Source organism: Pteronotus mesoamericanus, unplaced genomic scaffold (genome assembly GCF_021234165.1).
Source record: "Pteronotus mesoamericanus isolate MK-2021 breed Mesoamerican mustached bat unplaced genomic scaffold, CSHL_Meso_final contig_66, whole genome shotgun sequence".
NCBI classification, from domain to species: Eukaryota; Metazoa; Chordata; class Mammalia; order Chiroptera; family Mormoopidae; genus Pteronotus; species Pteronotus mesoamericanus.
This window is the reverse complement of record NW_026555230.1, coordinates 2,230,299-2,254,907: the sequence shown is the minus strand read 5'-3', so window position 1 is coordinate 2,254,907 and position 24,609 is coordinate 2,230,299. Positions and strand designations below refer to the sequence as shown.

Below are 24,609 nucleotides of genomic sequence, written 5' to 3'. Positions count from 1 at the left end.
CACACTGTGGTTGTGAGGCTGATACAATAACAGACCGGAAGAGCCTTTTCTAAGTCATCAAAGCCCTTACAGAAATGTAAGATAGCATTATTACTAGACACAGGATGCCACTTTTCTATTTTGTTCTTTTTAAAAATCACATAATCAACTTTGTTCCATTAAGAGTCACTTTGATTTACTCAAAATTACATTATTTCTTAGGTTTAAAACTACCAACATGAAACCAATTGAATGTTTAAAAAGCATATGCTGGAAGATAAATATTTCACTTTAGAATTAATTTTTCTGTATACATCACATTAAGAATATGCGTTCTATATACAGGGGTTGGCAAAAGTAGGTTTACAGTTTTCGTATGGAGAGTAATACAATAATTAATAAATAACACAAAAATGGACTGTTCTGGGTACTTTGAACTGTAAACATCCTTTTGCCCATCCCTGTAATTCTAAGGGTAAAATTCCATTAAATGATGGTGAGTAACTTGCTTAGAATCTTAAACTTAAAAATAAATTGTTGATTTATTTAAAATCAACCTGTAAGCTAATCTTACTTCCTGGTTGTTAGTCAGTATCTCAGTTCTTATATTAAATGTAAAGGTAACCAAATAGTCTAATAAAAGTTTGTCTAAAAACAGAAATGTACTTATATCCCTAGTCAGTGCTCATTTTTCTCACCAAGAGCCTATGTCTTAAAATCTTTTAATCACACTATTTCTTTTAGTCCCACAGGATCACATGTCGAATGGTGTAAACAGCTTATAGCTGCTACAATTTCTAGTCAGATTTCAGGTTCAGTGACATCAGAAAATGTATCCAGAGACTACAAGGTAAGCAGCATTGAATCTTTAATTCATTTTCAATATTCTAAGTAGCCAAGAAGCTTTGCAATTTTAATTGGAGTGATACTTTGGCCCCTTGTTGCTGGACACTTGGCAACAAGGCTAAAAAGTTGTATGCTATTAGACCTGAACTTTAGAAGAGAAATTTTACCAGGACCTAGTACATGTGGTCATAATTTTGTAATTAAGAGGAAAAGCTATCTTTAGATTATAATCATTCTTTTAAAATTTCAGTTTCATTTTATGCTTTATTATATATTTTATTATGTATTATAACTTTATATTTTATTATAATAAATACCTATATTTTCTTTGCTAATATTGTGAATTTCAGAAAATGTCTGATGTACAGTGTTTCCCTAATGTCATAATTTGTTACTGTATGTAGGTACTACCTGTGAGTATTCAGCATTAACATATGATAACAGAATGTAAAAATTTTGCAAAACCTCAAGAATATTTTATGGGCCACCTGATTTTTGTAGTCCTTATTGAATTAACAAATATCTTTTTGTTTATTTTGAAAGTTGGATTACCTGCTTATTCTAAAGTTAAGAGTGGTAAGCTCCTTGTCAGCAGAGGGGTGCTGTAGTTCCCTAGCATGATCATGAAACTTAGCAGGTGCTCAGTAAATATTTGTTGAATCAATTAACAAATAAAGAACTTGGATGCTCCATCTTTTAGGCTAAATATTAACTTTGTTCTAATGTCAGTAAACTATTAACAGGTGCATTAAATGAAACCATGTTTACATTTCAGTTGTAATGTTTGCTTGAAGTGAGGTTTCTATATATTATAGTCATTTTTGACTTGCTAGTAAGAGATAATTGATTTTCACACGTATGTGCTAATTACATTTAGTATTCCAGACTACTCTCAGTTAATATTCTCTCAAAATTATGGTCCTTGCCAGGCATCAAATTCTTACAAACAAAGAACTACAATAAAGATCCTAATTCATTCCTAATAGCTGCTCGCTGTTTAAGGGCACTGGCCTAAGTTCCTCTTTAGCTCATAATGTAACAAGTGCAGAGACTGACTTAAGAAGCTATGTAATTTAGATCTGGCTGCCATGCCATACTTGCTTCATCCAAGCCATTGGATGCTTTTGATTACACCTATGAAGAAAAGGACAGCTGTGCACTAGTAGAAATTGGGTGATCTGCCCAGCCAGAAGAATGACAGTATATTCCTTAAGAGGTTTCCCTACTACTTGGTTTTCATGTTTGTGCACGTAGGAGCTGCCTGGGGCTCATGGTCCTCAAAACCCTGCTGGGCAAATATGCCATCTCCAGGTGGGAGAAACATCTGCTGCATCACCAATGCCTCAGTGGCTGGTCACTGAGCAGCTGCTGACCCCATTGGTCCCAGTCGCCCTATTGCCCCTACTTTAGCTGAAAAACTGCCCTGCTGAGTGGAGAGGCTCAAGGACCCATATTAGCAGAGATTAGCTGTTAGTCCTTGGAGTGATTTTCTGTATGGACAATTGTGAGCTAACTGTAATGTTTTCATTGGTTGAATTTTTGTCAGTGCTGTGTTGGTTCTATAAAAGACTGAATGTTGACTGTGTGCATAGCTTTCTAACCTCTGCGTTAATAGATCAGACTGAGTCTGTACTTCAACATGAAGTAACTAAGTTATTTTTCAATTTTACTCTATTTACAAATTTTGTGTAGCACAATTGGCTCATATTGGCATGGTTTAACAGATGGTATTCATAAAATAGAAGGCTTTTCTATATTTTGTAAATCAAATTTTAAGTATCTACATTGGATCATAGCTAAAGCCTTTGATGAATTATTGTAAAACAGTATGTCTTATAATTGTCTGTGTTATATTTGCCCTGTAGCCAAGTCTGCAAAGTTGTCATTAAATTTATTATTCAGGAGTTATATTTTTTTTAAGGATAGAGTTTTTTAAAATAATAAATATTTTTTATTCTAAACAACAAGGATAGTTTTATATGCTACTTATAAAGTAGTTCTTAAAATCAGCATAACCATTATGGGCCTTTGTGACACCTCTGGCCTTAGAGCCATTGCATGGGGTTTTCCCTAAAGGTCCAGATACAATTTCTTGAGGATTCAATTTCTAGTTATCACTCAGTAATATTTGAAATTATCTATTGTGCAAATATCTTATCTGAAATACACACTTAATTTGGGGATTCATTTATTATAGCCTAAACTCAAAGTCTGTAATTAAATGGGAGCAGATGTTTATATGGAACAGAGTGCTTGTATCTTGATTTAAAATGCTGATTGTCTTCTGAGTTATAGGCTGCTGAGAGTAGTTCCACATTATCATCCTCATCAACCTTGTAGCACTTACAGGACTCTATGCTTTTGTAATTGTTGACATATCCATTTAAGCCTTAAAACAATCCAGTGAGGTAGCTTTTATTATAATCATCATTGAACAGATGAGGAAACCAAGCCCAGAGAGATTACTTGACTTGCTTAATATCACACAGTCAGAATTGGGATTTGAACCTAAGTCATCCTTCTGAAAAGCTAGAGTTTTAAAATTTGTCCCCCCCCCCACCATTTTTTAAAATGTGGCCCTTGGGTCTTCTTACATCAGCATTCACTGGGGTGCGTGCAAAAATGCAGCTTCCTCGGACCCCATCCTACTCAGTGAATCAGAATCTGACGGTGGGGAACTCAGTGCTTCATATCTTTCTTACATATAATAAAATCTGAAAAGCTAGGTTTCTGAGGTTTAGATCTATTGAAATTGGTGATGAGACCATACATTTCTGGTTCATGCCCATAAATCTGAATAATTACCAACTCATGCTAGATTTTGGAGAACAATTGTTTTATTATTTGCTCATATCATAAATTGACAGCTCAGGATCAAATCACCGAAAGTGTGGTAAGAATATCACTGATATCACATGAGATGAGTTTAGATAGTATGTCCATGGACATGTTTTAACAGTTATATAATTGTTTTAATGAGTCTTAGAAAAACTTGCACATCAAACTTGTCTCCGCTGTTAAAATGTTTGTCCCAGAGGCCTGGAACTTAATAGTCTGTTTTGTTTATCACTGTGTCTCCAGCATCTAAAACAGTGACTGGTACCAGAAGGTGCTCAACAAATGTTTACTGGGTACATGAATGTCTGGTGTGTATACAGCAGGTGTTTGATAAATGTTTGTTAGAGAGGCAGACGGCAGTGAACAGAGATGAGTTTCTGGGGATAGTTCAAGCACCAGAAGAAAAATCTGAGCATCCTGAGAAGCTTATAAGATGGAGACAGAAGTGACACTTTTGGGGGGGATGGGCTTGAGGTTGCCCAGGCTGAACCCTCACCAAGTGATGCCCGTGTGAACAGTCTGGTGGGCACCATATCGGCAAGACACATGGCACTGGGGATCCGAGCCAGGCACTTTCAGAGGACTCGGGTAGACTAGATGAAATAATACAGTTACAGATTGTACTGAAACGTTCTTAGGAAATATTAGAAGTCACCCAGTTGATCAGTTTCCATTGCTGGGAAAGTAGAACTAGGCCAAGAAGAGGCAACGTGATGGAATGGTACAAACAGTACTGGTTAGCTTTGTGACCTTGTATAACCTCTTACTGTCAGTTTCCTTACATATAAGGATAAGAGAGTTTGGATTAGATTGTAAGTCTCTAAATTCCTCCCTTTCTAGAACATTCTTCAACTCTGTTTTGTCCAAAAGGATTTGATTCTGGCTAGTTTTCAGGAAATTAGGACGTTGTAATTTTAATATAATCATCCTTCCTCTGGCTCCAACATAATTATCATCATCACCTCTCTGTACTTCTCCTGTTTCTCTTCTCTTCATCCATGTACACTTAGTAGCTAGATGTCTTCTTTTTTTAAAAGATTTTATTTATTTATTTTTAGAGAGAGAGGAAGGAAGGGAGAAAGAGAGGGAGAGAAACATCAATGTGTGGTTGGCTCTCGCATGCCCTCCACTGGGGACCTGGCCCACAACCCAGGCATGTGCCCTGACTGAGAATCAAACCAGTGACCCTTTGGTTCACAGGCTGGCACTCAGTCCACTGAGACACACCAGCCAGGGCTAGATCTCTCCTTTAAATATTATGAAGAAAAAGGAAAAAATGGAGAGAGTCCTATACTAAGTTTAATCATTTAACAGATTAGTACAATGATTAAATTCTGGATCCTCAACAAAAATTTCCTGAAGGCCTTTGGAGGGAATTAGAGTGCAGTTTATGGGAAAGGCTTCATTATGCTTGAACTGTGTGCGCGCGCGCGTGCGCGCGTGTGTGTGTGTGTATTTAATCCTCACTCAAAGATATGTTTTACTGATTTGAGAGAGGGAGCGGGAGAGAGAGACAGACATCAATGGGAGAGAAACATTGATCCATCGCCTCCCATATGCTCCCTGACTGGGAATCGAACCCTAAACCTTTTGGTGCATGGGACGATCCTGCAACCATCTGAGCCACTTGGCAGGGTTCATATTTCTTAAATTGAGTACTAGGCTATGAGAAGGGAAGCTTCAGCATAATCTTTCAGAATCCATGGCTGTAATCCAATATTGATAGCTTGGCCTTGTGATCTACTTATTAAATCAGAGTTTGCAAGCACAAATATCTTTATGGGATATTTAACAAGCTAGGCAAACATGGGAGGGGGTTGTGGAGAACTTGAGAGTACATCATGTCCTCCTAAAAACAATTAAATTAGAAAAAACCCTTCTACTGCCTCTTTGAGTAACAGGCATCCAGTTTGTAATTACTGTAACAGAAAAGTGCTATCCTGTGTCCCAGGGTTATGTGTGGGGAAGAATTATTGCTTAAAAATATCAAGACTTGGGCTTCTGCTTCTGGAAAGATTGAGCAGATGTAATTTTTCTTATTCTTAATGCTAAGTACAACTAGAAACCCTGGACACTATCTATAGAATAAACGTAAGAATCCCCTGAGAGGCAGAGAGAAGAAGGCAAACTGGTCAGCGACCTCAGGGCCCAAGGAATGACAGGGTGGTGAAGTTCTTGGGTTTTGTTTTTGCCATGTAGGTCCCAGACTTACTGCTGAAGAAACCAGCAACCAAAAAATGTCAAGTGGCACAGACAACAAAGCCTACTCTGTCTAATCAAAGGACTAGGGAAGGGGCAGCCTAACAAAAAAGAAAACTCTTAAGACAGTAACCACTGCACTCCAGCCAAACACCACAGAAAAAGTTGCAGCCCTACACACACCCTCCAGCAAGGCCAGATGGAGCACCCAGATTCAACCTTTGCTGGATTGTAATGAGGCAGTGCCCAACCTCCCCTTCTGCTACTGTAGCAGTGTCAGAGAAAGCCAGCTAAAACCGAAGGTTTAAGTAAGATCTCATAACATAATATTTAAAATGTCAGATTATTATTAAAAAATTACTCATCAGACCAACAATCAGAGAGATCTTAAACTGAATGAAAAAAGAATAGATGCCAAAAGTGAGGTGACAGACATGTCAGAATTATGTGAAAAAGCTTTGAAAGAAACCATCATAAAATTTTTTCAGTAAGCAATTACACATTTACTTGAAATAAGGAAAATATAGAAAGCGACAAGAAAAAGTTTCAATAAGGAAATATGAGATAAAGAAGAAGAAAGTGGAAATTTTAAAACTGAAAAATGTAATAAATTAAAAAAACTCAATGGATAGGTTCAACAGCAGAATAGAGAGTACAGAGAGAAGGGAATTACACTGGGCACAAAACACCACTCCCAAAAGGTCATGGACTGTATTTTCATTTCTGTAACAGTCTTCAAATAACAAAATTATAGAAATGGAGAACAGATTATTGGCTAACAGGGGCTAAGAAAGGGAGGGGCAGGGAGAGAGTGGATGTGGCTATGAAAGGACAAAATTTGGGTCTTGTGGTGATGAAATTGTTCTGCATCTTGACTGTGTTAGTGTCAGTATCCTGGTTCTGATAGGGTACTATAGTTTTGTAATATACTACCTTTGGGGAAATCAGATAACATGGTACATGGTATGGCATCTCTCTGTATTGCATGTGAAATAAATTTTGATTAATCTTTCTAAAAACTCATGATATATCAGCAGTATGATTTAAATGAAACATACAGTTATGCTATGATATATAAAAACAAACACAAGAAGAGTGTATTGTAATTGCTGAGCACCAGTTCAATTCTATAAATGTGATGTGAGCAACTATTGTTTTCTTTTTTCTTTTTTTAATTTTTAAATCATGTTTATTCTATTACAGTTGTCTCAGTTTTTCCCCCTTTACCCCCTTCCACCCATCCCAACCCCACCCACCGCTCCCACAGTCAATTCCCACTCTGTTGTCCATGTCCATGGGTCATTCATCCATGTTCTTTGTCTAGTCCCTTCCCCTTCTTTCCATCATAGTCTTCTTTCCTCCTCTCCTCTGGTCACTTTCAGTCTGCTCCATTTTTCTGTGTCTGTGGTTTATTTTGTTTGTTAGTTTATTTTGTTGAATAGATTCCACTTATAGATGAGATCATACGGTATTTGTCTTTCACCAACTGGCTTATTCCACTTAACATAATATTCTCCAGTTCCATCAGTGTTGTCACAAAAGGTAGGAGTTTCTTCCTTCCTTCCTTTCTTCAATGCAGATTGATTTTATTTATTTTTTAAGTGTCAAAGTCAATTATAAAATATTAAAAAAATTTAGAACTATTATAAAGTCTCAGCAATTAAAACAACATGACACCAGCACAGAAATAATCAAGTAGATCAGTGAAATATAATGAGCATTCTAGAAACAAACGTATATATCTAACAATGTAATATATGATTAAATTGATATTTCAAATCAATTGGGAAAATATGGCTTATTCAACATATAAGGCGCGTGGACCATTATTACTTGAAATAAAACAGATAGAGAGCCCTAATTCACACATTATATAAGAAATATTCAGTGAGTTAAAAATCAATATGTAGAATCTAAGGAGTGTTAGGAGAAAATACAAACTAATATTTTTCTTACCCTGGAGTAAAATATTCAAACCCAGAGCTATAAAGTAAAATACTGACAATATGACTATATTAAACATTAAAGACTATATAGTAACATACATATAAAAAAAGTTAAAGGACAAGTAATAGAATAGGGAAGTATTTGCAATACATTTAAAACACGAAGGGAAGGGGAAAGTCAAGGAACATATAGCAAGGACTCATGGACAAGGGGGAGGGGGGAAGGTGGGAGGGGGAAGGGGGGGGGAAGGCAGAGACAAATGTATAAAGTAAATAAATTAATTAAAATTAAAAATCCAGTAATAGTTGGGGTTCCTTTTTGTTTTTTTTTTTTTTTTTGTTTTTTTTGTTTTTTTTTTTTTAGGGAAAAAAATTCTACAAACCTTTAATCAATAAATGGATAAAGAATACCAAAAAGTCACTTAAAGCTTTTTAAAAATAATAGAAATAGGCAACAAATATACAAAAACAGGTTTAGTTTCAACAAATAATAAAGGAATGATTCACACATCATTGTCACAATCAGGTTAATACATATTAAAAATATTGGTAATATCAAGTATTGGCAACTGTGAAAGGACCTGGATATGCATAAACTCTTTTTCTTCATCTTAAAGAAGTCCCTTTAGCATATTTTGCAGTGGTGGTTTGGTAGAGGTGTATCCTTTTAGCCTTCTTTTGTCTGGGAAACTCCTTATTTCGCCTTCCATTTTAATTGAGAGCCTTGCTGGGTAGAGTAGTCTTGGTTTCAGGCCTTTGCTTTTCATGACTTGGAATATTTCTTGCCACTCCCTTCTGGCTTGCAGTGTTTCTGTTGAGAAGTAAGATGCTAGCCATATCGGGGCTCTCTTACATGTTGCTACCCCTTTCTCCCTTGCTTCCCTTAGGATTCTCTGTTTGTCTTTGATATTTGCCATTTTAATGATGATGTGTCTTGGAGTGGGCCTCATTGGGTTCCTCTTGAATGGGATCCTCTGCTTCCTGGACTTGGGTGACTTTTTCCCTCCTCCAATTAGGGAAGTTTTCCATCATGACTTTTTCCAAACAGGTTCACTATCCCTTCCTCCTCCTCTTCTCCTTTGGGTATCCATATTATACGTATATTAGTATATTTCAGGTTTTCCTGCATTTCCCTCAATGCCCCTTCATTCTTTTTGATTCTTTTTTCATATTCTTGCTCTTTCTGGGAGCTTTTTTCTACGTTGTCCTCCAGCTCGCTGATTTGTTCCTCTGCTTCATCTAGCCTGTTTTTGATTCTTTCTACTTTGTTCTTCACTTCAGAAATGTTATTCTTCATTTCCTCTTGTCTCTTATTGATAGTTTCTATGTTTTTTTCATGCTGATATAGTTTGCAGTAAGTTCCTTGTAGCTTCTCTGTAGCTTTTTGTAATTCTCTCTGAGCTCACTGAGCTCATTGAGCTTCCTTAGAACCGTTGTTTGGAACTCAGTGTCTGATAGCTTACTTGCCTCTATTTCATTTAGTTCTCTTTGTGGGTATTCCTCCATTCCCTTCGACTGGGTGGTGTCTCTTTGTCTTCCCATTATTTGTGAGACTCTTCTTTTTGCTTCTGCTACTTAAATTGACCTATCTAGATTTCCTGACTTTGTGGTGTGAACTTCTATGGTAGGAGACCGCTGTTTTTACTTTCTGGATCTGCCTCTGATGATGTCAGATGTTGTCCCTGTTGGACCTAGGCAGTCTGTTTGAGATGTCCAGGAATCTACTGTCTGTGGCTGTCTCCTTCAGTTGTTAATCTAGTCACTCTGCACTCAGCAGGCCGCCTTAGACACCACAGGGTGGGGTAGAGTCCCTCCTGCGGGCGGGGTTATTGGGTCCTCTGATGCTGTTGCCTCTCACATGGTTGCCTCTCAGGGGAGTGGTCTCTGGCTGAGCACGACAGATGCTGCCGTATGGGGGAGCAGTCAGCACTGGGATCCCGTCAGCTACTCTTTCCGCTCTCTCCCCAAAGCCTCTTTCCCCAGTCTCTCCTCAAGTACCTCCAGACCACTCTGCACCCCCTTTAGCGAGGGATCAGCTACCTGTGGCTGCCACTCTGCACTCAGCAGGCGGCTTAGACAGCACAGGGCGGGGTCAAATCCCACTTGGGGACTGGGCTATTGGGTCCTCTGATGCTGTTGCCCGCTCAGTGGGAGTGGTCTCTGCCTGAGCAAGATGGCTGCCACCCCATGGGGGATGAGTCAGCACCAGGATCCCGCCGGCCACTCTCAGTTTTCTCCCCAAAGCCTCCTTCCCCAGTCTCTCCTCAGGCATCTCTAGCCCACTCTCCCCTGCCTTTGCCGGAGACCAGGGTAAGTGTCTGCAAATAAAAATTTATGCGTTGGCTCTTTAAACGGATTTTGCGTCTCCAGCCCCCTGTCTCTGGCAGGGAGCAACCCTGCTGCTTTTTGCAGCTGGCTGTTTTCTACGTACTTTTTGGGCTCTGGTGCTGTAGGCTGGAGATCTCCGCTTTTGGTTTAGACCCTGCTCTTCTCAGGGAAATCCAACTGGCCCTTTCAGTATCCTCCTGGTGCTGCTGCCCGTGGGTGCCCCGCCCGGCTTCTTGAGTCTCCACCGTACTCCTTACCAGTTAGATTTCACTAAAGCCGATTCTTCTGTCTCTGAGGTTATAAGGCTCCTCTCTCACTATTGTTCAGTTGTTTGTTCCAGGTGATTTCTCCACGATTTAGTTGTAATTCTAGGTGGTTCCTGGGAGGAGGTCAGTGTGACTTCCACTCACTCCTCCGCCATCTTGATTCTTCCAATACCGATTATTTTCAAGGGGCTGGATTGGGATGCATGGAATTCATAGTAAGGGAAAGAGACACCAGAAAATACGTTACAAATTGGATTGTGGTGACATTAAAAGGACAAGTAAGCAAGGTGTAATGAGAGGAGGACATTATGGGCATTAAGCCTAAGGGACCTTATCAGCCTCCTCTGGAAGGGGAACAGGTTTAGGTGGGGCCTTTTTCAGGTTAAGAGCATGGATGCTAAACCCAGAAAGCGTGGGTTTGGATTCCCCACTCTACTCTTGCTGACTCTATGACCTTGGGTAAGTTACTTCACCTCTTGCTGCTTTGGTTTCCTCATTTGTCATATGGGAATAATAGTAGAAGCTCCTTCCCTGGTGGCTGGGAGGGTTGACCTAATACCTAAAGCATTTACCACAGTGCCTGACATAGAGTGGACCTTGTTGGTATTTGTATTACTGATATTGGCTGGGTTTAAAAACTTTCTGAAATAACTTTCAGACTGTTGGGGATTTAGGGCTGTCAACTATTACCTTCTGACAAATTTAGACAGGGGCCAAAAAGATTTAGACCATAGTAATTGATCAAAGGGACTGTAGAGGGCCTGGCTCAGGTGTGAGGTCATACTGGGTCCTGAATTAAACATACGCTCCCAAAGGCAGTCCTGGACAACTTTGGCCTCTCCTCTGGGGCAGGGCCCACACAGACAAATTATTCATGGGCCAGGGAGACCAGGCTGTACCCTCCAAGCAGGCTGGTACCCAGATCCCAGAGAGCTCAGAGGGACAAAGGGGAGCACACTGGCTCCCTTACCTAAATCCACCTAGAGCAAGTGGTCATCCTAAGCCCTCACTTCTTTAGTGGGGAGCACCCAAAAGGATGACTTGAATGGAACCTGAGAGAAGAGGAAGGGAGTTTTATATCCAACAACAAGCTTTTATACATATTTAAATTTTGGTGCCTCTCTGGGGGGAAAAAATCACTGTTTCCCTCTCTGCTACTCACACTATACACTCCTAGAACACTTATGACACCAGATGTAACCCCACACTAACCAATTCTCCAATACCAGATAGGTACAATTCTATTCAGTTGTGACACTACCTAGAGTTAGTGCAGATCCCACAGGTTAAGGACTCAGTCCCATGAAGCTTTTCCTTATAGCAGACACCAGTAACAAGTAGTTGGTGCCCAGGTTCCCCACAACTTCTGCCAGGCTTGCTACAAATTAGGGGTTCCTATGAACCCCTATTGAATTTGATCATTTGCTAGAACAGCTCACAGAACTCGGTAATATTGAATGTTTACCAGTTTATTACAGGATATGATAAAGAACACAGATAAACAACCAGGTGAAGAGATCTATAGGGTGGGGTCTGGGAAGGTCCCAAGTGTAAGACCGTCTGCCCCATGAAGTTGGGGTGCCCCATCCCCCCAGCATGTATTATAGATGCTTTCAATCCCAAAGCTCTCTGAACCCCATACTTTTGGGATTTTGTGGCAGTTTCATCACAAAGACATGGTCAATAAACTCATTTTCAAGTCCCTCTCCCCTCTTCTTAGGATGAGGTAGGTGCCAAAAGTCCCAAGCTTCTAACCATGACTTGGTCTTTTCACAAACCCTGATCCAGGAACCCTCACCCTACCCAGAGGTATTTCATTAGAACAAAGACACTTGTACCATCCAGGAAATTCCAAAACTTTTAGGAGCTCTGTGTCAGGAACTGAGGTCAAAGAGCAAATATTAGAACAAAAGATGACCTTAATGTCCTTACTTACAAGGAATTTAGGATGTCTGTGTCAGGAATGAGGATCATTTCACAGTTTTTTTTTTCTTGATTTAGTGATAGCCATTTAGAAGTAGGTAAATTTTTAGTTAACTTTCAGGTAGTCTTCTTGTTTTGTTATATAGAGGAGGATCATTATGAACTTTTTTGTACCTTCTCATAGGTTCTTGACGTGTGTAGGAGTTGAGAGGGGGGATATGAGGCAGGTCAAGAAAGTTGTGGTACAAGTTGGGTAGACTGAAACACATCAACTTTAAAAGGTTACCTAAATAGTACTGATGCTAACAACTGCTTCCTGAGCACTTATTCACCCAGGTGCAGTTGTGTTATTCAGTTTAGCCCTCCCAACACTCTGCAAGAGAGGGGTGCCCAGCATCACCGATTTAGAGAAGAGTAGACTAGGTAAGAATCCAAGGGCTTGTGTGGCTTTTCAGGAGTCTGGTGGGCAGTAAAGTAGGATTTGACACCAGAGCTCATTCTTCAATCCACTATGCCAATTTGCCTCCAGAAGCTTTGGTTGGGAAGACATTTTGTGATATCTTCCCATGAGACTTAGATAAATAAGTCCTATGATTTTAGAGCTGGTCAGGACCTTGCAGCCATTCTGGAGACTCCTCTCCTTTTGTATGTGTAGAGATTGAGACCAAGGGCAGACATTAGGAGGCTCTTAATAGGCCAGGGAGAGCTGGTCCCAGGCCTCCTAACTTATAAGCACTGCTCTCTTCTCCAGCTTCAATCAGAATTCGATTCAAGAAAAAAAAAAGAAAAAAAAAAAGAATCTCTGAGTGCCTGAAATGGCTTATTTCAGGAGAGATGTAAACTAAACTAGAGACATACACTTGGGCATCAACTTAGAGACTTTTGGGAGAGCCTCCATTGACCTTGGTCTCATACCAGAAATATCAAGGATTTCATTACAGTAGGTAAAGAATTATGCGAGTGTAAAAGCATGTATCAGCCTACCCCTTTTTAGGCTTTTGAATTAGTTTATCTTTCTAATAAGAAAGGCTTATTGACAATGGTATATGTCCTACATATAAAGGAAGGCCCATTTAAACTACTTGTAAATGCTGCTTTGTCGTTTCAGTTGTTAGTATCAAGTTATAGAGAAAGTGTCAGAAAATAATTGTAGTTACAGAACAAATGTGAAAATAATGGCTTGCTAGAGCAGAGGTTTGGAGGTAGAGAGGGAAGCAAGGAAGGGGTAGTGGTGGTGTATGCTTCATCAACCCTCAAAGAGAGATTGTAAGCTTGAAGACTATAGTTTAAATGTGTTAATTATAGCGGCACCATGCTGACATAGAGTAGCAGATGAAATGGGTTTAAATACTTTCTCTGCCACCTTGAACTTGGCCAGATTATTTAAATATGCCTTGATTTTCTCATCAACACTGAAGCCAATGATAGTTTTTATTTTACAAGGTTGTTCTAAGAATAAAATGAGTTAATATATACAAAGTGCTTGGAAGAATGCCACCTAAAAATCATGTCATGAGTATTTTTAAAAAATTTTATTGAATTTATTGGGGTGACACTGGTTAATAAAATTTTATAGGTTTAAAATATACAGATTATATAATATATAATCTGTATATTGTGTTGTGTTTTCACCACCCAAAGTCAAGTCTCTTTCTGGCACCATTTATCTCCCATTACCCTCATCTAACTACCCCTACTCCCATGAGTATTTTTTATGATGCAGCTGCTGCTTAAGGAAGACGATAAAAGAACTAAAAATCAAAATTTCAATAATCAGATATTAGGAAGAGAGAGGTAGTAGTTTGATAAAGCTTATTTTCTCATCTTTCAAAATGGGAGTTAACTAGCTACAGGGGAGTTCCCATAAGACTGTCAGCTGATTTCTCAAAAGATTTCAGGCTAGAAGGGACTGGCAAGAAATATTCAGTCATGAAAAGCAGGGACCTACAGCCAAGATTGCTCTACCCAGCAAAGATATCACTTAGAATCAAAGGGCAGATAGAGAGCTTCCCAGACAAGAAAAAACTAAAGGAATCCATCATCACCAAATCATTATTATGTGCAACGTTAAAGGGACTTATTTAAGAAAAGATCGAAACTATGAACAATAAAATGGCAATAAATACATGCCTGTCAATGATTGACTCTAAAAAACAAAGAAGAACAGACAGAATCATGGGTACAGAGAGCAAGCATATTGATGGTTGCCAGATGGGAGGGGGCTGTGGGGGAATGGGTGAAGCGGTGAGGGGATTAAGAAGTGCGAATAGGTAGTTACAGAATAGCCATGGGCATGTAAAATACTGTATAGGAAGTGGAGTGGCCAAAGAACTTATACACATGACCCACAGACATAAACAAGGATGGGGAGATTGCCTGAGGGAGTGGGGGTTCTGGGTAGAGGGGGAGTAAAGAAGGAAAAATTAGGACAACTGTAATAACATAATCAATAAAATTAAAAAAAATGAAATTGACAAATCAAGAAGTTGAGGTGTAGCCATATTTATGGTTATGGAGGTGATCCTCAGAATTAAAAATAGGTCTAGATAAGCATGGTTATCACTGAGGAGTGAAGCTCAGGGAGTGGAGACTTTAAAAAGAAAAGATTTTATTTATTTATTTTAGAGAGAGAAGAAGGGAGGGAGAAAAAGAGGGAGAGAAACATCAATGTGTGACAGAAACACCAAGCAGGTGCATCTCACACGCCCTCAACTGGGGACCTTTCAGTTTGCAGAATCACACCCAACCCACTGAGCCGCACCAGTCAGGGTGGGAGTGAAGACTTTCTATTTTGAGTTTTTATTGCCACATATGTCCCATTTTGAGTTTTTTTTTTTTATTAACATAAGCATGCATTTTATACTTTCATTGCTGTTTCACTAACAAATGATAAACCTCACATATTGAAAGCGTACAATTTATTAAGTTTTGATAGGTGTACACTTGTGAAACTGTTATCACAATTAAGATGATAAACATATCCATCACCACCCCCCCAAAAAAAAGCCAGGTTTAAGCTTCTTAATCTAAATAGTCTATCTTTAGGAACTTATGGGCTTAAATCTCTGTGCAATGGCATCACATAATTCATAAAACTTTTTTACTCAGAGCATTTTCATTTAATGATGATACAATGATGAAGTCTTCATGTGCTCTTATCTATCCTGAGAAAAACCTATATAGCTAATAAGAACCTCTGGTGATTTTTTGTTTTTAATGATCTGTTTTTCATAGAACATCCAGTGGTTAGATGATCAGATTTCAGACTTTGAAAATGGGAACAGGTGATTCAGGTCTTTCTCAGACCATTACCACTATACACTTTTCAAAAGTTCCTTATATTCTCTGCAATGTTCCCTCTGTCCTGGGCTTCCCAAATGCACACACTGCATGTTCAAGTAGCATTCATAGAGTACTGGCGCAGGAAGAACTTCGCTGAAACCAGTGCCCCCCCATTCAATAAAACTTAGCTTCTCCTTGCGGGCGCAGCAGCCCAGGCTTCCCCTGCCTTCCTCTGCCCTCCCAGACCAGCCAGCTACCTCTTCCCACTTGGAGCTGCCCCTCCCCAGGCAGCAGGGCCTGGGGGCAGGTAAGACAGGCATCCTTCTCTTGGTGGGGCAGCCACATCCTGGAGTCTAATGCTAGAGTCCCAAATGCAAGTTGGAAATATAATTTCTGCAGAAACCAGGTTATATTTGTGGTTATTTAGGTTTTATGGTAACTGTTGACACTGTAGCCGAGGTACGCTCTGCGTCAAATATGGGAGCTTTTGTGGGTTTTTTTTTGGGGGGGGGTTGTTTCTGTGGGCTGGTTTGGTAGCAGAACTGCCTTTTTATGTCATTATTTCTATAAGGAAAATACATTCAATATTCTAAACAGATACACAAATGAACTTTTCAAACACTGCCTGTTCACAACGGCTTGTCATAGCACTTGACAGAAAGGGGTTTGTGTTTAAAATAATGTTGTTTGTCTTAGCCTAAGAGCCTAAGGGCAATGAGTTTCTTCTAACTATAGACTTGCTTAAAAATTATAGGACAAATGTATTAAGATTGATTTGATATTGAATGAAATTTAGAGGGCAAATGTGTTAGGATTGACCTGGTTGGTTTTATGTAGAGGATTATGATGTTTCTTAGGGAATGGGCTGGTGAACTTAATGACATTTTGCAAAGGTCAATAGTAATATGTTTGTGATGATGATGTTCTGTATTTTAACTAACAGGTTTTCAGGAGGCCTGATATAAGGGTAAGGATGTTCGGCAGATGGGCCTCCTACTTGTGTGTCTCTGTGCTTCATGGAACACTTGGTCTGTTTAGTGTTCTTTACCTTCACACTGGTTTTTTATGAGTCATTCAGATCAATTTGCTCTGCTGTGTCATAGCTTTAAGTGTTCACTGGAAACGCTTTACTTGTCACAATGTTTTTATGTGCAATAAAAGCCAATGTGTGTAAGTCCAGAATGCTTAAATTGTTACCAGTGTCCTGCTAAACATTCAGCAACAGCTAAACAACAAAGTGGTCAGTTATTGTGCATTCTAGGTAAGAGTTTGTCACCTTCATGTCTGCATGCTTTATCCAAGAAGCAGAAATGCTAATCCTAGAGATAAGTTTAGCAAAATCAGTCCTATGTAGTATTTCTTAAAACATAGATGTAGCTGTTACATCTAGTGGGTTATTGCTTACATTTCTTCATGATTTTCCTTCCCTTTATTTCAGAATATTCATAAAGCAAGACAAAGATTGGTAATGTGCATGCATTTAAGCCTGAGTATCAGATGTTGAAAATTAAACTATTCCCATTAAATGAAAACAATGTGGATGTTGATAGAATAATTTAGTGACTTCAGTTTTTAATTTTTAACCTTATTAAAGCCAACAAAGCAGTACAAAAATAAGCAGGCGAAGTCAAATTCTTACAATTCTAATTGGTTTATCTTTGTTTAATCTTGTTTTCATCATGTTTTCTTTCACTCATGAGAATCAATGTGTTTTACTGATTCACATTGTTAAATTTTAGTGTTTGGCTTTACACTCGCATGGACTTTGAAATACTGTATGTCTTTTGTTGTTCAGTCATTCATTTTTCTGTTTTTAAAATTTTGTCAAAGAATTTTCATTTTCTTTGTATTTAAAAATGGAAATTTCAAAAAAACTGCCTGCATTTAAAAAATTACCTTCTTTGAACTGTGTACTAAACTCAATCTGATATAAAGTATAAAAAAGTATTAAGTAACAATTCCACTTTATTAACAAAAATGAAAGATGGGAAATAGTAAATTCTTTTAAATCTTTGTTTCCTCACTGATTGTCTTTCAAAGAAATATAGTAATTGGAACCAAAGTTTCATGAAGGAAAAAAATATTTCTCTGCTGAATTTTAATATTTTCAGCCTAGAGACTTGATACAACTTTCAAAAGAGGTTAAAAGTCATGTCATCTTCAGTATTCATATTCTTTATACCATCTGCTGTACTAAACATCCAATTTTTAAAGTTTTAAAAACTTTTTAAAAATTTAAATAAAGATACGTGACCTCTTAGTTGTTTCTTTGAAGCACATTGATACTGTAGAAATATTTAATATGATATTGATTAATAATTATCATAATTAGCAAGAAGTGATAAGTACCAGATTTTATGTATACTTATATGTATATCTATATCTCCAGCATGTGATGTGTGCATGCGCATGTTTGAGGAAATTTTGGTAATACCAGTGGAGTTGATCCCTGGACAGAATAGTAATTCTTGATAGTATATAAATACTGCTTGATTTTGCCCTTTCCCTGGCGTCTGTGGTGGGCTTTATTTTCTATGAGCATATTATGTGTTTGTTGTTTTGTTCCTTTACTATATGCTATAGTATGTATCGCATGATTTTAAAAAGACAGTACATTCTTTGAAATCCATGATGTTTGTTTGCTTCTCCTTTTTCTACCCCAACACAAATATAGAATAGATGCTCCATTTTAGGCTGAGGATGCTATAGATGGCCTACACGTTATTTCCTTACCTCCAAGGGGTGAAATGTTGTGATTTGCAAGGTCATGAAAGGTGTGTCGACTTTTACATGCTTACTGTCTCTTTAAAAAAGAAGTTCTGTCCTTTCACATGTCTGTTTGCACGTGTTTCTTTCTCCTCTTTACCTTTTCTTGTCCATGCATCTGATGCTGTGCAGGAGATTCAGGAAGAACACAATGGCTACCCTTCTGAAGCTGAAGCCGATCAGGTGGCAAGTGCTATGTGTTCATCTGTTTGTAGCTACAGATTGTTTATTTAGAAGCCATTTCATACTAGATGTCTAGATGATAAGCAAATACTTTTACCACTACAGTAGTGCCCTCCTGTCCAAGTTTGATAGATTCCATTATGACATTATTTGCAAAAATTGGTTTATCCAACATTTTGTCAACCAGAAATTTCTTCATCTATAATTCTCGGTTTTCCCACATAGGGTATTGATAAACTAATGAGCCTTAGTCATGACAGGATTCTGAAATGCCTTTACAAAGACTTAGATGGGGCAGATGTATATGCTGTGAGTGCTCCTTGAGGGTGTGGACTTCGCTTTCTTCAAATGTCCATGGTCTGTGCCCAGCATGGTACCTGGTACCTTGTATTTGTAGAATGAGTCCATGTAGTTTGTATTTATTAATCAGAAAAAAGTCGTTCAAGTATCCTTGAGTGCGTACTCTGCTCAGTACCTCAAGACCCTCTGGAGTCTTTTAAAGCAACAGAACTTTCCCCAAAGCTTATGAAGTAACTCAATATGTGAAAGTGGTAGAGGTGCAGCTCCAGCAAAATGTAGTAAGTTCCCATGCTCAGCTGTGCCTGTGCCCAGCCCACCCTCCTTTGGTGACTCTTGGAAGCACTTTGAAGAGCCCTATTTGAAAACCACTGCTTCTGGCATGTGTAGTGATAGAAACTACCCACCGAGTAGCTTAGACTCAGATGAGGAGGAAAGTTTTGGAGGGGCCAGGGACATCCCATGGGCTTGAGCCCTCAGGGACAAATTCAGGGAGCTGGTGGGCTTTCAGCTGGCTCTACATAGTCACCAGAACAGGATTTGGATGGGATCATCAGAGGAAATTCCTCAACTGGACAACACTTGGAGCAAAGGCACCAAGAGTAATAGGTGTGTTCATGAGGTCAAATTTTGTCACAAGAATCTGTTCTTTGATTATGCCATACCTGGGTTGGATAAATCAAGAGTCAAATCATGTCCTGTGCAACTTGGTAGTTGCAATCAAAACTTAATGTAGCACAAGTGTGAGTCCCATTTCCTAACACCAGCTTTATAAAGGGAACCTACTGTATACACCAATGAACTTTTTAAAACTGTTCTCATCTTGAATTCTTATGCTAAAGCTAAATGTGTTTCCTGTACAAAATAAACCTTTTGTGGGGAAATCTGAAGCAGCAAGCTCATTTATTTATTTGTTTGCTTTCTCATCACTTAAAAAGCATGTCCCAGATTTAATTATTATTAGACAGAGGTTTGTCTCACTCACCAACACAGTCATGCTTCATATAAGTGCACAGGCATTTTAAGCCAAATTCAATGTGGCTTTCAGAAGAGAAGAAAAGAGAAACGTTTGATCTCCAACCTTTATTTTGAGAGCCTTGTACATTCTCAGAATGATCCTAATCACTGCTTTCTCCCATCCGCAATTTTGCTACCTAGTCCTGCATTGAGGACTTTAAGGTGTTTGATGTGGCTCAATATAAGTCTTAAAGTGAACCACATTCCCCCCCACCCCTTCCAGATATAGTTGATTAGAAGAGATTGCTTTAGTAAATATATTTCAAAATAACCTATCCCCATTTATTTCAAAATATGAGTTAAGGAATCTGAGCCTATATAATATAATATTTAGCCATTAAAATAAACTTTTAACAACGTAACATTTGAAGTAATGCAAAACTTGGGTATTGATTAAAATTGCTTTTTCACATCGTAACTATATTATAAAATTAGTCTCTAGTTTAAGCAATAAATTAAAGATGGTGACTTTCAAATTAAGGCTTCTATTAAGGATTCACAGTTTTTTTTAGTGTTTCTAAAACTAGACATTTAAAAGTATAAATATTGGTTTATGCTTTCCTGTGTAAAAGATATATTTCCAAATCAGGTATGAATATAAAAATCCACAAACACTTCCCCACGTTCCCTTTAACAGTTCTCTACCTCTGTAAAATTTTAGGCTGAAAAGTGTCTTAAAAACCAATCTGGATTAAAAATTCAAACCAAATAAATTTGTTTGGAAAGGAGCCTATATTATTTTAACCATGTTCTTGGTAAGTGGGAGGAGGGACCTTGTCATTTTGTGCACTTCCCATAGAACAGAACTATGCTGACTAACATTTAGCATTGAATGTGCTTTATATTTTTACCTTTTTCCCTTCTTTATTTAAAAAAAATTGATGAAACTGCTGTGTATTTTTAAATTGAGTCCCTTTAGTAAACCATATTGGAATATTCTTATAACTATGAAAAACAGTTATTTTGAATTTTCAATAATTAGAATTAAAAAGTTATCAGGTTTTAGCCCTGGCTGGTGTGGCTCAGTGGGTTGAGTGCTGGCCTGAGAACCAAACGCTTGCTGGTTCAATTCCCAGTCAGGGCACATGCCTGGGTTGTGGGCCAGGTCCCCAGTCGGGGACTCATGAGAGGCAACCACACATTGATGTTTCTCCCCCTCTTCCTCCCTCCCTTCCTTTCTCAAAACAAACAAACAAACAAACAAATAAATAAATCTTTAAAAGTTATCAGGTTTTAATGTTTTGCTTCACAAAATTATGCTGAAAAGTTAGTATTGTCCAATCTGTTTTCCTCTGAACACTAGTGGCCTGATGTTGACAGGTAATATATATATATATATTTTTTTGATCAAATCGGTATGGGAAATGCAGCATGCATGCTCTAGCGCCCTCTTGCTGATCTGGCGTACATTAATACCCTAAAGACATCTCACTTAAAATTTTTTTTTAACTTGTTTTCTTTAATTCTGCATTTCCCAAACTTTTCACAAAAAAAGATCTATTTACATTTTTTGTCAATGTAATGCTCTATGACACTCAGCTGGGGGATTTCTGGAGTTTTGAATACCTCATTCTTATTCATGATACATTGTGTCAGAGATACCAAAGAGAAAGCAACCAGTTTCCTTGGCAAAGTAACCAGTTTCCTTGGCAGCGTGGCAGGTGGTGGTAGTACCTTGGAATAGGCCCCAAGTTCAGGCTCTGGTCCCTGGCTTTGTAGTTTGAGGGCACCATTTTTTCGGCTCCCTTGAGTTCTCTAGCACCATCCAACCAAACTCAAGAAACTGGCTACTGGACTGTGGTGCCAGTCTGGACATTTAGAACTGCAGGCATGTACCCACATTTATACCCAAGCACCTTATAATAGCCATCCATCCAGGATATCCTTTTCCTAGTATCATTGTAGGAAACCTAATTCCTCATTTGCAATTTGCTTGGTGAGTGTGGAATCAACACAAAGTGAATTGGCTTTGGAGAAGTCTGATGAACACACACTGCTCCAGTGTCTTGATTGGAATACTCTTGTTCTGCCAGGTGAGGGCACAGTTTCTCTTGGCACAGATGGGATGCACACTGACAAGCTCCAGTGCTTTGTGTGTACGTGTACACACACACACACACACACACACTCTCTCTCTCTCTCTCTCTCTCTCTCTCTCTCTCTAACTGGGCTGCAGTACAAAAGCCTAGGGCTTTCCTCGGTAATATCACTGTTCTGAGACCCCTCCCTGACTACTTTAATTAGATTTCAGGGTTTCCCATTCTATCTCATAGGCTGGGTCATTTCTACAGCTACCTAAAACACCTATATCTAATGTATGTATCTGTTATGTCAAGCCATTTGTGTATTAATGTTTTCTAACATGAACTTTAAATATGTGTAATAATTTGCCAGAATATGCAGCATGGTGTCCTGTGATGCTGAGCTTTGAAATTGTCTTGTAAGGGGCGGGGACATACATTTTGCACACTTCTTTAGCTTTGTAGCAAGAGCACAGAACACCACAATTATTCCCACACACATAGATGGAAAGTGAGATTTACTTCTGTTTGTTTTTTTTTTTTTGCCAGGCTCTAAGGGATGGAAATAAGCTGGTACAGATGGAAGAAGCACCCCTTTTTCCAGGAGAATCAATCAAAGCCGTTGGTAAATTTAATGTGTACACTTTGCTTAGAGAGATCCATAAAATGATATGGTGCCTTCTTGTGAGCACAGGTGATGTAAATACTAAATATCAGCTAGACCAATTTCATTAGGGGACAAATGGACTAGGCCTATCCATTCTTATTAATGTCCTTATGACCTTCAGAGATATAAGACTATAGAGAATCACTTTAAACTCCAATTGAGTATTAGTTGGCATTATCAGCAGAAGAAGGGCCCAACTTTTCCTGATGAAATGAAGGCTGATTAGACACTTGCTGTATGTCAATTCATTGCTTTGTCAGAATCCTTCACTATAAGGAAAACATATCAACAAAGTACAATATTAGTGCAATAAAAGTGTGTGTGTTGCCACCCTGGATTGTAGGGGCAATGGCCTAGAGGGCTACCACATCCCCCCCGCCACCGATTGTGGACAAGCAGGCATTTCAGCCGGTAGTACACTGTGCCATGGGTAGATGGTAGGACAGCTGGGCTCAACCTTCTCACCTCACAGTTGCTGGGGTTTGATAGGACAGTCTGCTTTTCTAGGCTGAGTATTTCCTTCTTCCCTCATGGCTTCCTTCCAAAGATGTGTGTTTGGTCTCAGAGTATAGTTGCCTTGTGTCAAGAATTTTTGAGTAACTGCGCTCTCCTGCTAGGGCCTACAAACAGCTACCCACACTGAATATCCTCTTCTGTGGCTCTGGACCCTGCTTATCCCATCCTTGGTTTTGCATCTTTTTCTCTTTGGCTTCTGGAACTTTATTCACTTCTGGTGGTTCTCTGGCCTCTCTGGCTGTTCTTTCCCTGAGAGTTTTTCTAGCCCTGCCTCCATGCCGCTTTGGGAATGATCTGTTTAAAATGCAGAGCTAATCATGTCATACCTCTGCTTTTCCTGACAGCAAACTACACAGATTTAAAGTAAACATGAAGAGATTTGACACACTGTACACCTGGGAAACCATCATTACAGTCAAGATAATGAACATATCCTTTACCTCCCAGATGTTTCCTTAGGCCCCTTCTTACACCTTCTCTCCCATGCCTTCTCCCCATTTCAAAGCACTATAGGCTAGATTATATTTTCTAGAGTTTTCTAGAAATGTAATCATTGAGTATATTTTTTCTTGTTTAGCTTCTTCCACTCAGCATCATTACGTTGATGCTCATTCATGCTGTGGCATGGGTCAAGAGTCATTCTTTTTTATTGCTGAACTGTATTCCCCTGTTTGGGTGCACCACAGTTTGGTTATCCCTTCATCTACCGAGAGGCATTTGGGTTGTTTCTACTGTTTGGCTATCACTGATAAAGCTGCAACGACATTCACAAACAAGTCTTCTCTGGCCTCACATTCCATCATCCTCATGCCCTCTTTGATCCAGCCACACTAACCTCCAACAACTGGCTGCCCTCTCTTTCCTTTTTCCCTACCCTCCTCCCTGATGCTTCTCTGCTGGGTTAATTTGATACTTTTCTGAGCTCTTATCACACCATGTCTACATGGTTATGATAGCATTTATCAGGTTATAGAATAATGGTCATTTCCTGTGTAGTGCTGCTCACAGGTCATGGCTGCTTGTGGTCAGGAACTGTGTCCAGTTATTACTAGAGCCCCAATAACAGAAGCTGCTTGGTACACAATAAGTTGTAGACAACATTAATGGAAGTGGTTGGCTGGATGACAACTTTAGTACCTTTAATTGATCCACTTGGACTCCTCTTTAGCTATGTACATTCCTATCATGCCAATTGAATGGTGCTTTGGGAAGATAATGAAGGTGTGGTAGGCAAGAAGTTCTTAGCATTCATAGGAATCAAATATGCTGTTTATATTGTCTTAAATATGCTGATATTGATAGTCACAGAGAGAAAATAAAAATTAATATGGAAGCTGATAAGGAATTTGAAGCATAGAAGTCTTTTTCCACTGCATTGATGTGGTTCTAGTTTTTGTCATCTGTAAAGAAGTTGCTTTTTGGAGGTGCTCTAGGGGACAGTTTTTAGCTTTAGTTAGTTTTCACTAGCAGTAATTTATTAAATGGTAGCTCAGGGTCTTGAGTTTAATTAATGTATTTTTGATATGATTAATTTA

At 38.8% G+C, this 24,609-nt stretch overlaps 1 protein-coding gene across 4 annotated transcripts in view; it reads left to right on the top strand.

The window, feature by feature from the left end:
* Positions 1–24,609, top strand: part of MTMR1 (myotubularin related protein 1) — an 81,957-nt gene that overhangs the window by 5,471 nt on the left and 51,877 nt on the right. For 2 of the 4 annotated variants that reach the window (XM_054581803.1, XM_054581806.1), the window contains exons 2-5: positions 724–829; positions 16,551–16,574; positions 17,046–17,072; positions 22,441–22,516. In XM_054581803.1, the coding sequence (XP_054437778.1) occupies positions 724–829; positions 16,551–16,574; positions 17,046–17,072; positions 22,441–22,516 (233 nt within the window). The remainder of the gene's footprint in view (positions 1–723; positions 830–16,550; positions 16,575–17,045; positions 17,073–22,440; positions 22,517–24,609) is intronic. The other 2 variants (XM_054581804.1, XM_054581805.1) reach the window with 2 other exon arrangements.